This window comes from Xiphophorus maculatus, chromosome 16 (assembly GCF_002775205.1).
Source record: "Xiphophorus maculatus strain JP 163 A chromosome 16, X_maculatus-5.0-male, whole genome shotgun sequence".
In the NCBI taxonomy this organism is placed as follows: domain Eukaryota; kingdom Metazoa; phylum Chordata; class Actinopteri; order Cyprinodontiformes; family Poeciliidae; genus Xiphophorus; species Xiphophorus maculatus.
Genome location: NC_036458.1, coordinates 11,457,897 through 11,474,208, shown reverse-complemented (window position 1 = coordinate 11,474,208; position 16,312 = coordinate 11,457,897). Strand labels below are relative to the sequence as shown.

At 38.6% G+C, this 16,312-nt stretch overlaps 1 protein-coding gene across 4 annotated transcripts in view; it reads left to right on the top strand.

Moving 5' to 3' along the window:
• Positions 1-16,312, top strand: part of LOC102223380 (cytohesin-1) — a 40,132-nt gene that overhangs the window by 16,215 nt on the left and 7,605 nt on the right. For 3 of the 4 annotated variants that reach the window (XM_023348951.1, XM_014469680.2, XM_023348950.1), the window contains exons 2-6: positions 9,927-10,009; positions 12,772-12,836; positions 14,298-14,364; positions 14,447-14,565; positions 16,100-16,180. In XM_023348951.1, coding sequence (XP_023204719.1) covers positions 9,927-10,009; positions 12,772-12,836; positions 14,298-14,364; positions 14,447-14,565; positions 16,100-16,180 — 415 coding nt within the window. Of the gene's footprint in view, positions 1-3,995; positions 4,203-9,926; positions 10,010-12,771; positions 12,837-14,297; positions 14,365-14,446; positions 14,566-16,099; positions 16,181-16,312 lie in introns of those variants that run through there. The other variant, XM_023348952.1, reaches the window with a different exon arrangement.

Below are 16,312 nucleotides of genomic sequence, written 5' to 3'. Positions count from 1 at the left end.
TAAACAGTATTTTAGTACTGTGAAAATGTGGATATGTTCTTTCTTGGTTTCTTTTACTGCTGTTCATTATGTTACCTTTGGTCTCATAGTGCTGATGAGTGTGACTTTCAGGTTTGTCTGCAACAGGTAAAGACATGCCTCTAGTTGTGTTTTTCCTGTAAGACCTTTGTTTGTTATCATTCTTGTTACAGCCCATAGATTCAAAATAGCACTTGGCAGAAACTATATTGAAAATATTTGGAGGTGTGTTAATCAAATAGAAATTTACTGGATTATGATTTGGTTAGGCTGAAACAGATTTTTTTTCTGAGACATTTTAGGTTTTTAAAACTATACATTTGTACATTGTTGCATAAAAATTTATTCTCTGTGGATAAGATCTTTTTTGTTTTACAAATGATTTCAGGCAAAAGACGGGCTATAGAAAGAATGCATTTTGTTTATCACCTGAGCTGTGTGGCTACTTTGTTGTGATTCTGTTTTTGCTTATTATTTTTCAGTGCATGCATGATTTTTGCCATCGGGTTAAAAGACTAACTTTTTTTCATAATTTCCTCTCCTGGGGTTTAAACTTTTACTCCTCCACAAACTAAACAGAACAGTGCACAAACAGGAAGCCAGGAGTTTGACAATGCCTTCAACAGGAAATGACTTTCGGCATTTTGTGTGTGGGTGAAAACTTCTAGAGAAAAGCAAGACGGATACAAACTGAAACCATGTATAGCGGCGCTTCACATTGACTAAAACAAATCTTCCAGCTTTCACATCATGGGTTGTGGGACGTGTGTATGTCTACCGGGCACTAGAATGTTGACAATAGGACGTCCCCTGATAAGAATCAAGATTAACGGCATCAGTGGGACAAAGGAAGGCATTGTGGGAAGCAGCAGCGCTTCCGCTTTTGAGGGATAACATAGAGCAAGCCTCCATAGAAAACAGTTAATGCAAATAAAACAGCAGATTATTAAATAAAGCTTTACTGCACTGTCCATAGCCATGAATCTGGTGTGCATGTGTGTTTGTAGGCATGAAGTTGCTGCAGGTTTAGAAAGTTGAGCCTTATGTCTGTTTGCTTTAGACTGGAGCTGCACAGTTCCCAGGCCTCGCTATACATTCTCCAGCTCTGGTTCCCACCCACTCACATCCTCCGGTCCTCACATTCCTGCACAGTAGCTTTGACATCCCGCGCCGGGACAAGATGTCCTGCTGTCCGTTTTGTCTCAACACGCCTCCTTTCTCCCAACTTATTCTCTAGCATGTCTGTAACTTGGAAGACAAGATGCCCGAAGAAATTTAAGTTAATTAGTGCCATAAAATATACGCATTTTAGTTTTTTATAAGATGCTGCTTGTTGGTGTTTTAAAGAGACGGGAACTGTAAAAACACCCAACTTTAGATGTTGTGCTTGTGGTTAGTGAGGATGCAGACATGAACTCAACACATTGGAAATCCCTGCCTCACATTTCAGACTTTCATTTCGATCTCTAAAGAAGAAAAGCCAAAAGAAAAAAAACTAGTTCCAAGAAAGGAGCCCTGTTGTACATTATTCAGTGTTAGTCTTTTAAAGTTTAATGTAAACAATTAGGTCATATCTCTATCAGTGGTACCTGCAGATAAAAAATTACCAACCTAAAAACACATGCGTAGCAAAAATAAATCTGTGCAAGAGGAATACAATTTTTTAATAGGAATTAAAAACTGAAAATGTTCTTTTTAATTTTTTTTGACCCTCTGAACAATAATTAAATATGCAGAGCATGTTATTTATTGCAAATTTTATTTGAGGAATTAAATTAAAATTGTTTTATTTTTCTTTTATTTGTCTTAATATAATGTTTTGAATCTTTGCCATTGCATCTTGTTGCCATGTTGATGTCATTCCTGTGGCTTAAACTTAAACCACTAACTATGGGCTCTTGCTAATCAAAGTTTTAAATAATAATACAAACTAATTTATTGACTAACTTAAATGGTGTCTTTGTAAAACAATAGCAACATAAACAAATCAATTGGTCAGAAATTAGAACTTTAATTTTGGTCAAATACTGAAAAACAAAACATTTATTCTACAGTTGACTCATCTTGCATCACTTCGAAGCAGAAGCAGGTAATAAAACTCAAAAATGCTTTAATGCTGAAATAGGACATCCTTGTTGTTATTTCTTCAATATCTTTTTGGATTCAAAACGAGCACCTTTGTCGGAGAGCCTGCAAACGAAATAAAATAAAATAAGAACATCAAGGCCATTTGGACTGTGAAAAATACATTACGTCTGCATCAGTCAGAAATAAACCTGGTTAGTGTACAGATGCTACAAAAAGTGGCAGCTTAACTAAATTCTTGCTTTGTTAAATGTTAAAATTATTCCATCTATTTTTTTTCTCTATTTATTGATATAGTTGCTTGTGTGTGAAAAGAAATATTTGTGTTTTCAGTAATAGTGACGCTTCTTTATTTTTGTGGGGTTTTTTGAGGTAATTTAGAGGAAAACCTCCTGTTGCTGTGATATATTATTTTCCACATACAGTAGGTACTCACTATAATAGTAGCTAACACTACCTTAAGTGTGAACTGTAACGCCACGTGTTGGCTGACACCAGACAGAGGAAGCTCTGTCACTGTGAGGCGGTGAGGTTCAGCCGACACAGCAGAGGGCTCCAACTTGACTCATCCGTCTCCAAGCAGACATGAGGCAAGCTCCCACATCTGTTCACGTCTGCTGCGTGCTTCAGGCACGCCCAGGGGCCAGTCTCTCACTCATGCTGTAAAAATTTGATCTATGACAAGGACTCCTGAGAACATTGTGCAATTTCTTAGCAGAATCATTTCCATTGGGGACATTTCTTACACCCAGTTGGAGTCCAGCACAGAATGTGTTGTTTAACTCTGTGTGGGTGGTGATGGAGGACGAGTGGCCAGGAAATTAAAGGCCTGTAGAGAAATTTTGGTTTAAGAAGAACTTTTACCAAGAGTCTACAAAATGACATTTTTAGTTGTTTGTCTGAAAACATATTTTGATGACTATTCTTACTTAGTTTATTCTTAGTTTATAAAGACTTTATGCTTTAGTATTAAAGATTTCTTCTGCTTCCTCATTCAGATTGTGACAAATTTGTTGGCACTCCTAATTTAATGTAATTTAATTGCTTTTTGAATATTCGGACTTTGCATTTTTAAGTGGATCAGACTTTACACCAACATCTAATTAGTAATTGTTACATCATTAGTAACAACTGGATCATTAGTAATTGTTACCTTTGAGTCATAAATATGACAGAGCGTAAAATGGAAAACAAAAGAGAAAACATGGTTCAAGGAAAGCAGATAAGTGGTGTTCGCCATAAATCAGAAAATTTCATCAAGCTTGAAATTTCCCAGAAAGTAAAAGATGCAAATCTAAGTAACTCTCTTAATCTGCACTTAAGTACTCGCTAGGCAAACCTTCTGTTTGGGAGGCGATCCAGCAAACGTAAACAAGTTTGCTACTGGACCAGTGGGGTTTGATCAAAAGAAACCAAGATGCCCTGAAACACTGCTGATGGGTCTGGTGTGAAACAGTGGCTGAATATGAAGGAAAGAGGTGCATGCCTATTGTTAAATATGGTGGAAGTTGTGTGATTCTCTGGGACTGTTTCACTTGTAAAGACCATTAAGGTATAGCATCATAAACTCTTTGAAATGTTAGACCATTTAAAAACATTTTATCTCTTAATGTGGGATTGTTTTCCTCACTGATTTACTGATTACTCTTATTTTAGTGAGAGTTTTTTTTAATTTAAGTCTTTTTTTTTTTTACATATCTTTACCCATGTCGCCATTATCATTTATTATAGTTGTTTCGCTTTTTATTAGGATCTTGTCAGTTTTCTGAGAGCAGGGAGGGAGGGAGCGGAACGACCACTGGGTGGAGCCTTCATGTTGGTGCTGGTGACAGCAAAGCGTGAGCGGGGAGGTAGAGGAGGGAGCGAAGTATGTGAGGAAGCCTCCTTCCCAAATGGACTGTGTCAGTGTCAGCATGCTGCGAGCTCACTGTGAGAGCTGATAGCTGTAAAACCTCAACAGTATCTGTGGTCTTGCCTGGAGGAGCAGGCTCCTTCCCTCCGCCACTAGATGATGATGTCTGTGCAATAGGATCTGACTCCTTTATCACCAGAGGTAAAAGGAAGAGCCGAGGAGGGAAACTGGAGAACATCTCATTCAGGTTTGCACTGAAACCTCATTCTGTGCTTGGGCTACTCTTCACAATGTCGTTTATGTTGTCTGTCTGTTGGAATTTCCTCAGATTTTATGACCACTTGTTTTACTTTAACTCTTAGACTTTGTTAAATAAATAAAGCTTTGGAGGATGCATGCTGACCAGCAAAGCCAAGATAGAAATCATGTTGACCACTTGTGGTTTGACTAATCTGTATGAATGTCCTCTCATCCTCCAGCCTGGGTTGTTGCATGTTTAAGATGGCCTATTGTTGGCACTTCAGTAAATGGTGCCGATTGAGCACCGGTGCAGCGGGCCAATGACTGGACAGCGGGTTGATGTCGGTTGTCTTTATGAATTTGGTGGGATGGGAAAGGTGTACAACTCTTAACTTCAATTCTGTAGAAATTTAAATATAGACAGTGTCTTCTCTGTTCTAGATTATACACCATTGAAAGATATGTCTTCATTTGAATGCATTAGAAAGTAATTGAAATGCTAATGTTGAAGTACAGAAACGCAAACCCTGTGTTTGAGCTTTCTGGAGGAATGTGACTGTTTCCAGACACAAAGACGGAGCTGTGATCTTCCCACTGACTCCGTGTTCTCCTGCCACACACTGACCCACGCCTCCCTGGCTTAACATAGGACTCCTTTTCCTGCCGTCCCCTGTCACCTCAGATACACCCACCCACAGGCCAGGTCAAGTTCTATGCCAAGTTTTGATCCAAGCTCCTTTTCATTACAGATACATTTTTTCAGTTCCTGGATCTTTGAACCCGGAGGTCAAAGATGACAAATTTCCTTTGGTTGATCACATTAAATCCTGCAATTCCTTCTTTCTTAGAAACTGTGGTTTAGAAGAGTAATGTTTGTGTGTGTAGCTTAAGGATATGAATGAGCACTCTTGGAATTAGCTTTAATACTGAGATTCAGTCTTGGATGAAATGTCATCTTTTTTGTTTACTTGAGAAATAAAAACTGCAAAAAGCAGAAAATCTACCAGAGTTTATCTGCTTGTTCTTTGTGTGCTCATGTTTGTGCAATGACGAATAAGAACTATTGATTGTTTCCAGCTAAATTCAGTAAATCTTATCGAAGAGGAGTCTGCTTTTTGCTGCGATTGGAACAATCTGTTTTGTCGAAGGGATCTGATTGACTTGGCGGACTTCGTGCCTTTTGATAATAAAAAGTACAAATGTACTTTCCCAGTTTATTTACACAAATTTATTTAGAGTTGCACTGATTTTTTTTATTCTGATTTTTCTATTTGTACTGCAGCATATTTTTTTTTTCTTGTCTTGCTGTCATCCATTACTTGTGTTGGGGCCACAGGTGATGTCACACTGTGTGAGTGAGCAATCGATTTAAAACATGATTATTTCTTAAAAGAAAACTGATCAAAAGTTCACATCATGCAGTATAAGAGTAGCTCTGATCCCTGGAAGGCGAAAATTGTGCCGATAACAGTTACCAGACGATATCTCTGTACATCTATAATGATTTTGCGATAAAATCCAGATGAGACATTGGTAGAAAATAACCAAAGAAGCTGATTTTTTTTGTTATATTTTATTAATGAGGCAGACTGAGCAGCATGATAGAGATGGTATGGAGGGCTCTAATAAAGCCTAATGGAAAGTGCACTTATTCATCCTCACATACATGAAGAAAAAGCTTGTCTAATGTCAGGAGACGGTTGTTTGCTGTGTTGTGCACGTCATCAAATGTAATCAGAGTGCAAGCTAACTAACACATGGTAGCAGAAATGGCTCTCTATGCATAATTGCTCTGTCAGCAGATGCAGGTAGTGTTTCAGCATAAACATTTTCACTTATAGATGTCATTGCTTCCTTATGCCACCTTATTAAACATACTTTTAAGCGCACTCAAGGTGGCTGCATATATAAGAAATAATTTTGTAAACGCATGATTATTTATTTATTTTACTGATTTTGTACCTTACGTGATGAGCAGAGCTTCCTAATTTGGGTCACATCTGGAGCGGCGGGAGGGTGGCGGGGGGGGATCTTCTCCGCACACAGAATTCTAATTTCCTTATTTTCCGAGGAGAATTCTTCTGTGATCTGGGTGGAAATGAGACGTCTGCCTCCTCTGCCAGGATGGCAATCAGGATGGGTATTAGTGGCTTTCTCCCGCTGCGGGAGATGGGGCTATAATTGATATCTCCCTTGATGTAACGCACCGCAGTCCTCTCTGCTGACCCAGCCCTCTCTAAAAATGGATCCGCTTTTCTAAGAACGCTCAAAATACTCCAAGATGCAAAACTTTAGGGCATGCATACTGTCAGTGTCTTTCTTATTTGACTGTGTGACGCTCGTATTTAAGTAAATGAAGAAATCAGTTTCCAGTAGTTATTGGTGCAGTAAGGCTGAAGAAAGCATCCTTATTACTATAATAGAAAACCGTATTGACCGTTTTGAGTCATAAATTTGAAGAGGACTCTGAAATAATAAAAACTGGGACAAAAATCAGATTATACTGTCAAATGAGTCACTGAGTACTTATTACATTCTTCTTTTTGATTTCTAAGGACTTATTGAGTACTTAAAATGAGTGCCCTGCTTTTATTCTTGCGGTAAGTCTGACTTATAAAGTTCTCTGATTGAAACCAAGAGCCTTATTTGCATGTTGCAGACTCGCTCTGAAAATCAGGGTTTAGTCACTTCCAGTAGGAGGAAATTAGCAATCATATTTCCACGCACATCTGAAGCGAACCTGAGGCGGCCTTTTGAAAAAGTGCAAAAACAGCCAATCAGGCACTCACTCAATAACTTCCTGAAGACAAATAGCTAATAGCTAGCGTGAGTTTGATTGGGGAACATAGTTTTCCTACTTGTAAACAAATCACATATCATGGGGGGAAAAAAATAAAATAACACAAGCACTTGATGTCCAAAGTAAAAGAAGGAAGAGTGTTCTTCTCTTGAGGAATTTTATTTATTTATTTGGATTTTCAGGATATTATATCAAGGAAGACCTTGGCCAATCATGTGAGCCTGCTCTGTGCTGGTTTAGACCTGGAATGGTATTTTAATCAGGTCAGGTGTGGCTTGAAAATGTTTTTTTCATCCATTTAAATTTGCATCGGGTTTAATTTTTTAGCATTTGACCTGCCGATCTATTAAAAATTAGACAAACTCAACAATTTGCCAATCGATTGGTAAATCTCGAATATTTTCTTTTTGTGTTTTTGTTTTCTTTACAGTTATTAAAAAATTGCAAAAGAAGTTTGGCTAACATCGAATAATCAAATTCCTGACACAATGCCAGGAATAGTAGGAAAAAGCAGTGGGTGTGAAGGAATTTGCAGGTTTATGTCACAGTTTCCTGGTCTTTGTGCATTCCTACAGCGATAGTACACACAGTTCACCTGAATGATGTGTTTTCTTGCCCTGTTGATATATGGCAGTGTCTCCAGTTCTGCATCTGAGGCATTCGAGACTCCAGTTTAGATTTGGATGGGGATGATGAAAACAACCTTGTCAGTACATGATTCAAATAATAAAGATGAATCTCAGCAGGGTGTACTCTTCATTTCTCAATCTTTTCTCATTCGTCTCTTGCTTTTTTATTTTCACTTTGTTTTATTTACTGTGCTTTTTTTAGAGACAGGGGCTTTTTATTTGCCTAGTCAGTGCAGAAGTTTGCAGACTAAGAGTTGAACGGTGCTCTCAGCATTTACCTAATTGGATGAGCTTTCCCTCGTTTGCTGAGTTGTGGGAAGTAAGCCCCAGTCTGAGAATCTATGGCTTAAGCACTCTAGAAAGGACTCTTCCTTTCTTTATAATGTTGATTATTTTACGCCGATTGAGTGTCTGACTTTATTCAAGACCTTTTCCTTTAGTCTTGAACAGATTTCATCCTGAAATTCTCATTTTTTATCATTTTCTTCCCCCTCAGAACCAAATTAAAGTCTTTTCTGCTGCTCATCTCCTGTCAGTCTCTTTAGTTTTTGATTCTTTTCTGAGTCAAGAATGTTGTGGTTGCCTTGTGTCGTGCCTGACTGCTGCATGCCTTCACAGTCATGTTTCCAGAAACAGAACTTGACTAACTGCTATAGGTCTTTTGTCCTGAGGCGTCCTCACCCCATTTTATAGGATGTGTTCTGGTGTCTGTTATTGCTCAGCTACATCCTGTTGAGTCCTCTGCATCAGCAAGATCAAACTCCTTGGTTTCCTTGGATACTGAGAAATGTTTTATGGATGATGCTGTAGGTTGTAAAGGTAGGAAGTGTGAAAGGTCAACCTTTTATGCCTCAGGAAGGAAATATGGTTGTTTTTAGGTCCCTAACTGCCAGCTGAAAGGCCTTAGCTGAGTCCTCACTTCCATTGTCTATTATCCTTTAGTCAGACATTAACAGACATTCCAGTAAATGTCATGGGTATTTGCCTCAAGGTACTCAGACTCACATGCCTCCTGTTATTAAAAATAAGTAACCTCCTTTGTACAGATTTCACTAAAGGTGAAAAGTTCATTTAATGGATTGATGGAAAAGGGACTGAATGTTTGTTTTTATGGAAAGCTGTGAATTCCGTAACCCTACACCAGTTTTCGACAATACTCCATTCTCACTTTATAACCATTACTTTGTTAAATGTTTCTAGAGTTCCATTGGGTCAAGCTTCTGCTCCAGACCTCTGACCTTTCAACTCTGTTGCTGTGTTTCTAAAGAGCAGAGGTCAGAGGGCAGGGCTTGTGCTTGGAATCAGAAAAATATACTCTCTATTAAAATTCAAGATCATAAAAGGACCTGCACTATATATGGAATTGTAATGTTTTGTGTGTGCCATACTATAATCGCATCGTTTCCAAATGCCTTATATTTCAGGGCCCAACAACTGGATTTGACAGCAAAATGAGAAATTTTGATGTTTTAAAATTTCCTTACTATTATTTAATATAATTTACACCTGTACACTAGTATCTGTATTGTGGATTATTTTTAAAATATTTTCTTACTGCAACTTAGCAAATGATTTCCCTGTAGCCCCAGTTGTAGAGTTCTGCTTCTTCAATGGATGCAATACTGTTTTTAGAAAGGAGAAGCCATTCTTGTGTCCATAAGAGTAAAAGTAAAATGAATCACCTTCAGCTTAGGAGTAAAATCACTGAAAATGAGTCCGTGGTCAGACTGATATTACATGGAGAGTGCTGCTGCTGCTCTCTGTGCAGGTAGCACTCACGCAGAAGCACATTGTGTTTTAATGCACTGCTGATGGCACAGGCCAAGCTAATTATAAGCCCATATTGCGAGAGCGACAGAAAGACTAGAAGCACTTCGAGAGCCGTCACCTTGGTGCTCCACTAAGCTTCTCTGAGCTTTTTCACTTGTCACTCTTCACTTCGCACCTCTCTGCTGCAGATTTGTGTCCCAATTTAGGTGGCAGTTTAATGTATTTTTGTATTTAACATTTATTTCTTTATACTGAAAATGCATTAACACAGTTCTTACTAAATAAGATCATCTTTTGTTCTTCGTTTTTATTTAGACCTGTTATGTTCTGCTGCTGCTCTCTAAGTTTCTTGCCCCGGCTTTGCATTTACCTTTTGGTTTAAAAAAAAAAAAAGAAGAAAAGATTAGAAATTAGAAAGTATAATCAGATTTTGGATCACCAATGCACTCCTCTGGGATATACGTTAGGAATAGACGTGTACAGATAAGCCTAACTATGCTAACCTTTCATCTTCTCTTTTATCTCTGTCCAGTTCCAGACGATCTCACCCCGGCGGAGCAGCAGGAGCTGGAGAATATCCGCCGGCGAAAGCAAGAGCTGTTGGAGGACATTCAGGTAATCCACAAGAAAGACATGGTTCTGATAGTATGAGATGTATTAAATATATTATTATATATCAATATATATATATATTACAGATAATAATGTAAAAAAAAACCAGTAATGTCATATTGGTAGGAAAAAGATTGACTTAACCTCAAGAACACTATGAAATAGAAACGTTATTTGCCTGAAATGCATTTGTTTTGTAGTCAGAATTAATTATTTCTTTTCTTGAGTTGTCTTATGAACTCCTGAGGAATGTGAGGTATTTCCTACTAACTAGTCATTGAGGGGGAAATGTTCCCCCTCGTTTCTCACCCGTTTCTCTCCTCTAAGTGTCAAAAGAACAAACCTGTTTATCTATCTATATGAGTTCTACTTATTATTTAAATGCTTTTTTGAATTTAAAATGGGTGTAAAATAAAACAAGCAAATGACTGTGATGAAATGTAAACAAGTATTCAGTGGAATACTTCTACAGTCAAATCAGTTCTGTTAAATTTCCATACATGTGGTCTATTTGCTTCTTTTCCATGACCCATGTGCAGTAGCTGATTCTAGATTGCATCAGGTTAGTCCTATCACTCGGTAACCAGTAGTAATAGTAAGTGGAAATCTCACCCAGGGGACAGACCTCTGGTGACCCTTGTGCGCTCTGGAGGTGGGATCCATCACCTCATTTTTATGAGTCTGGGACACCATCACTGCCCTTCCCCCTCCTCCTTTCTCAACACCACTGTTGCCACTGTTCCCTCCTCGCCCCCTCAGTTGTCTGCATACTGACCCCACTCCCCTTTTGTGACTCCCACACCCTTCTCTCTGCTGCTCCTGTGTTTCAGCCCACCAGAGCCCCTGTCGTTGTCTGCATGAGGACAGTCTTTGTTGGTTTAGGCAAGCATCTGAGGAATGTGTTGTGATTGCATAGCCCTTGAAAACACAGATGTTCCTTTCGTGGTTTATCTTTGCTAAGTTACTATTGTCCACAATGAATGATTTACAATCACTGAAGAAAAATATGAATGAATGTAGATTTTAAGAGTACTACTATGCATACTGAAAATCTTCTAGGGAAGAAACAAGATTATTTGCTTTCTTAAATAAATCAAGTGTGAGAGGTCTGTAATTAGTGTAGACCATTTTAGTTCAGGGTTAACTCATTTATATATTGATTTTTTGCTTGTCTTATTCTGGAGTTCTTTTAATGCCAAAAAGAGCATTTTAAAGTCTGAGAGTTTGTTTTCATGACTAGATTAAATGTTTCACAAAACTCAAACTTTTAAAGTTTTTACTCACTGTGAAAGTATTTGGTAAAAGTTTAGACTTTAAGCTAGAGATAATTCAGTGCATCACAAAACCCTTAAAGAACTCTGCATAAGTTATTTAATTTGCGCCACTGAGAACCTCTGAAGCAGACCTAGCATTGTTAGTAGCTAACTGTTAGCCGATTGCAGTATTATCCTCGCATTGCTTACAGATCAGTCACATCTTGCCAGCTACTTTGTCAAACAAGACGCCTTTATTGGTCAAGTCTGTCAACACAATGACTAACGTGTCACTTCTTGTAACTCCTTGTTTCATTTAAAAAGAAAAGAAAAAAAACATGCCCTACGTTATGATGTTGGTGAATGTTGTGATAAAGATATGACTTGTGATAAACATTTAAGTCTGTGTTTTGGTTCTTTTCCACTAACTCCTCTTCAACGTGGCTCATTTTTGCTTAAGTTTCTTCCACGTTGGGTGGTTTTTCGTAGCAACTCTAGTGAGTGGGGTTTTCATACAGTGGGCAGCCCCACTGTATGTGACCACGTTGTGTTTGCATGACGTGATCGATGCAAACACAATGCAACAATGAAGAGATGGAACTGTTGTTTGTGGGCGTTTGTCTGATAAGGGCAAAAAGCCAGAGACTAAGATACTGACGGACAATCTTCTGACGTCGGGTTTTAAGGCTAACTTGCCACACTTGAAGAAGGTACTAAAAAGGGGGCTGGTTGCTCGTAACCATTACTTATGGAAAACCCATAAATTCGAGTAGAACCGAGCCGAGCCTCTCTGATTAGGTGCTAGTAGGGAAAGGGCCATTAACGTCAGCCTGCTTTAAGTTTATTTCAGTCACAGACCTTCAGAGAGTAAGCTGCTTGGTATTTATATAAGTAGCTAATGTTACTACAATTCAAGCAGTCTTTTGTGATACTAATGCTGCATTTACTGCTATAGCAATGGCAATAAGCTTGTGATATACTGTGCAGCCATAGACTTCGGTGATAAATGGAGGACTGCTTGTTGCCTGGTCGACTGCTCAGGTGACTGTCTAGATGCAAATGCATGGAATGTCGTGTGTTGGTGCAGTCTTACGAGGTCTCATTAATCTTCTAGTAAATCGTTCTCAATATGCTTCAAATATACAAATATTACATTATATGTGCTGCACTCCAATATTCCACTCCTTCATCAAGTAGATGTCATGTTCATCAACATGGTCTTATCACCATTACACCAGTCTGGCTCCAGAACAATCGATTTGATCGACAAAATCAGTCTCTAAAGCCATCAGCAAAGGGTATCATAAGACATAATCCACTTATACACTGTGTTGGATCGGTTTATATTGAGTTTATTGCCTTATGAGGTCTGCATCCATGAAAACTGGAAACTTTTTTTCTTAGATTCTATGTTTATGGTTTTGTGTTGGTTACACCCTTTTGTGCCTCTCTGTGATATTGGTAGACTGATGATTTGTTGTATTTTAAGACGGATGTTTGTTTTCTTTGCAGCGGCTGAAGGATGAGATAGCAGAAGTGACCAGTGAGATTGAGAATCTCGGCTCCACTGAAGAGAGGTAAAAAAAAAGAAAAAAAAGCAGACCTTACTCTTCCCTTTATGTTTTGCCTAAGCTGGCTCATTGCATCCCCTCTATTAAGTTAGCAAAATGAAGCTGTCAATTATTCATGTTTGATGGCTAGGTTGGGCTTTCCATCACACCAAATGTCCTCCATAAATTGGCTTTGCTTTTAAGGCAGTTTAAATGTTTCATCAGGCACGCCCCCCATGATGGGAGGCCTCATTGAATAATGCAGTGGGTGTACTGGCAGAAGCAGACAATGGATGGTCTCTGGAGAAGGAGGGCTTGGGATTTGGTCTACTTAAGTGGATGGGGATCCTATCAGCTATGAAAAATTCCATCTAACACTTTTTCACTTGCATCAGTAACCCACTGAGGATCCACATACTTTGATTTTGATTTGATTTGCATGTGTTAAATGTAGGAAAATCTATCCAAAAAGCTCGTCTTATCACTGCCAAGATGAGTGCTGGACTTTGGCATTTAAAAACCAAAGGAACATGGATGTCAATGAACGGAGGAGATGACGTGTCCTCAGCTCAGAATTGAGACGCACTTTGACCCCTGAATTATTCAAAGCCTGAGAAATGAGACATTCCCATATGCAGCTCAACCTTTTAACATCTCACTTGATCGGCACGGCATCACTAGCCCCTGCCAAAAAGAAAAATGTCAGAGGGAAAGACACTTCACACTGAATAAATTTACTGTCTGCCTGTTCCCTGCTGTTTTTTCTCCAGCCAGGATCAGACCATAACAATTTGTTGAAATAATTTGTGACTTGTTTAACTTTTAGTTTTGCTTTGGCAAAGGACATAATCCCAGCAATCTCTTGGTCCTGTTTTTTTTCTTCTCAGTTGTTAATATTTTTTTACCTTTTGTGACAATCATTACAGTAAATGATTGTCACAGTCGTTTGCTGTGGCAATCACAGTAAATGAGTTTGTAAAAGCAGAAACTTTAATATATTTATTGGGAGTTTTTGTTTCAAATGGACATAAAGTAGTGCATAATTGTGTGTGGAAATAAAAAGAAAAGTAGTAGCAAAGTAGAGATCTGCAAAAACTCATTTAGAGCCTAAACTTATAAAGTGGTTAAATTTCCATCTGACCTGATGAAGCACATCAGGTTACAATTTTCACATCTTGCTACACATTCAAAATTAGATTTCCATAGCTTACTGCTGCCACTACCATATTTCACCACAGTGATGTCATGTTAAGGGTGATGTTAAGTGTTAGTTTTACACCTCACAGTGATTTACATGAAGACTAAAATGTTTAATTGTGAGCTGTTATGGTAATAATTAGTGGTATCGGTGTTCTGAATATATACATATGCACACTTTTTAGATGTTTCCCCCTCAAAGCTTTAATGTCATAAATGCATCTCTGTTCTACAACACATTGTGTTGCTGTCAAGGACAGCTGATGACATTACTTCTTCCTGACTTTCAAGGAAAAATATGCAGAGGAACAAACAGGTGGCCATGGGCCGAAAGAAATTCAACATGGACCCCAAAAAGGTTTGTGTCTGTAAAAACAAGTTTTCTTCCCCTCACGTTTGAACGTGTAGTGTGTAATTTGGATGTTTGGTGTCTTCCTCAGGGGATCCAATTCCTGATTGAGAATGACTTGCTGAAGAATACCAGCGACAACATTGCTCAGTTCCTCTACAAAGGCGAGGGTCTGAACAAAACGGCCATCGGAGATTATCTGGGAGAGAGGTCAGCAGAGTTCTTTCTTTCCTCTTTTGCTCTGTCTAAACATCTCGCTCTTTTGCTTTTGATCTCTTTAGCAGCACACATCCCTGTGAGAGATGAAAGCGCTGAATGCAGAGAGCATGCTATTGCTTTGTTTCCGTTTTGTCAGGCCCACACCCTTTCCTTTCCCAAACATTGGATATTGGCTCCACATTTCAAGCACTGTCTCAGGACAGTGCCACTTACTCAACAGTCCTCCATGTGTCTTTGGTTAGTACACTCATTCATTCCAAGTGATGGGTCACGAGACTCAGAAGTTGGAAATGCGTATGTTTTACGTATTTAAGGATTTCACTGGAGAGAAAAGATCATCAGAAGAGAATTTGGTCAATGTCCAGTCTGCTCTACTAAGGGATTGATGTGAAATTAGTTCTACGCTCACAGTGGGATCCACTGTAAGCCCCCCGCTGGATTATTATCAAACTTTAAAATGTTTGGTGTCTTCATTGCATGGAGAGTCTTGAGATTCTGGTGGTCATTTGTCCACTGTGGTGATTGGATATGACGCTTAGCTCCTTAGCGCCTCTCCATCATCCCAAAGGAAAGATCATTTACTCTAAAGGATTTTAAGGGCGGGATGATCTCATGATCGAGTTTGGATGATAAGTAAGCAGGGCGGGGGGATTCATCTTCCCTCCTGTTGGATTCATGGGGAGTACCACTTATAACACTGATGTTTTAAACTGGTTTCAAGTAGATCAGAAACAGAGTTCACAAACACATTTATAAAGTTTTTTTGACGGTCACATTTTGAAATTTTTTTCTTTTCAGTATATACATTTGTTAGAGGTGCAATGCTCAGGTGTTTACCTACCAATATCGTTTACCAGTTTTCACAGAGAAATTGTGAATTTTATTGCCAATTTCTGACTCCTGGATTTTTGTAAAGCTTTGCCCTGCTAGTATCAGTTTAGGCCTATTTAAACTTCTCAGTAAGATATGTGATATAAGATGTTAGAACAGCTTTAGAAGTAGCTTTCTAGCCTTCTTGCTGTGAGCAAATTGTTTACATTAGGAGCAGAGGTCACATTATACCACCAATCGCAAAAGCACAAAAGAGGGAATATTTATCGCTATTTGTTTGTCCTTCCTGTTATTTACATGATGTCTTGCTCTCTCTTGCCGTCTTGCAGCCAGACTTCATTTTTAAAAACTTGATTGTTACTGAACATGTCTGACATTAGGTTTACTTCATTCAACAATTACATCTAAACCAAAGAATGTTGTTGTCAGTGTGAACTGGTAGTGTGCACATATGGGTGTGCACACTACCAATGACTGGAACAAGAATGGATTTTTGATATTTGGAGATCATTTGGTTAAACGATCACATCTTTAGCTCGAGCTAAAGATCTGCTAAATCTGCTTACCTGATTATAAAATTCTAGAGGTAAATGTTAGGATAACTCTGAATATTTTGCCTATTTATTTTAAATAGTAAGTGTTGATTTGCTCACTATGTTGCTGTAACAAGTTTGTCTTGCTTTGCTTCCATCAGAGATGATTTCAATATCCAAGTCCTCCATGCTTTTGTGGAGCTTCATGAGTTCACAGACCTCAACCTGGTTCAGGCCCTGAGGTAAGTCACCTGTTTTCAAAAGTTGCAAGGTGCAGCTGTTAGCTTTAGTCTCATAAATCACAGAGGCAAAGAAATTCATCTGCTTCCCAGAGGAAGTGAGAGCGTTGCTGATTAAAGTGTGTCCCGTAACAG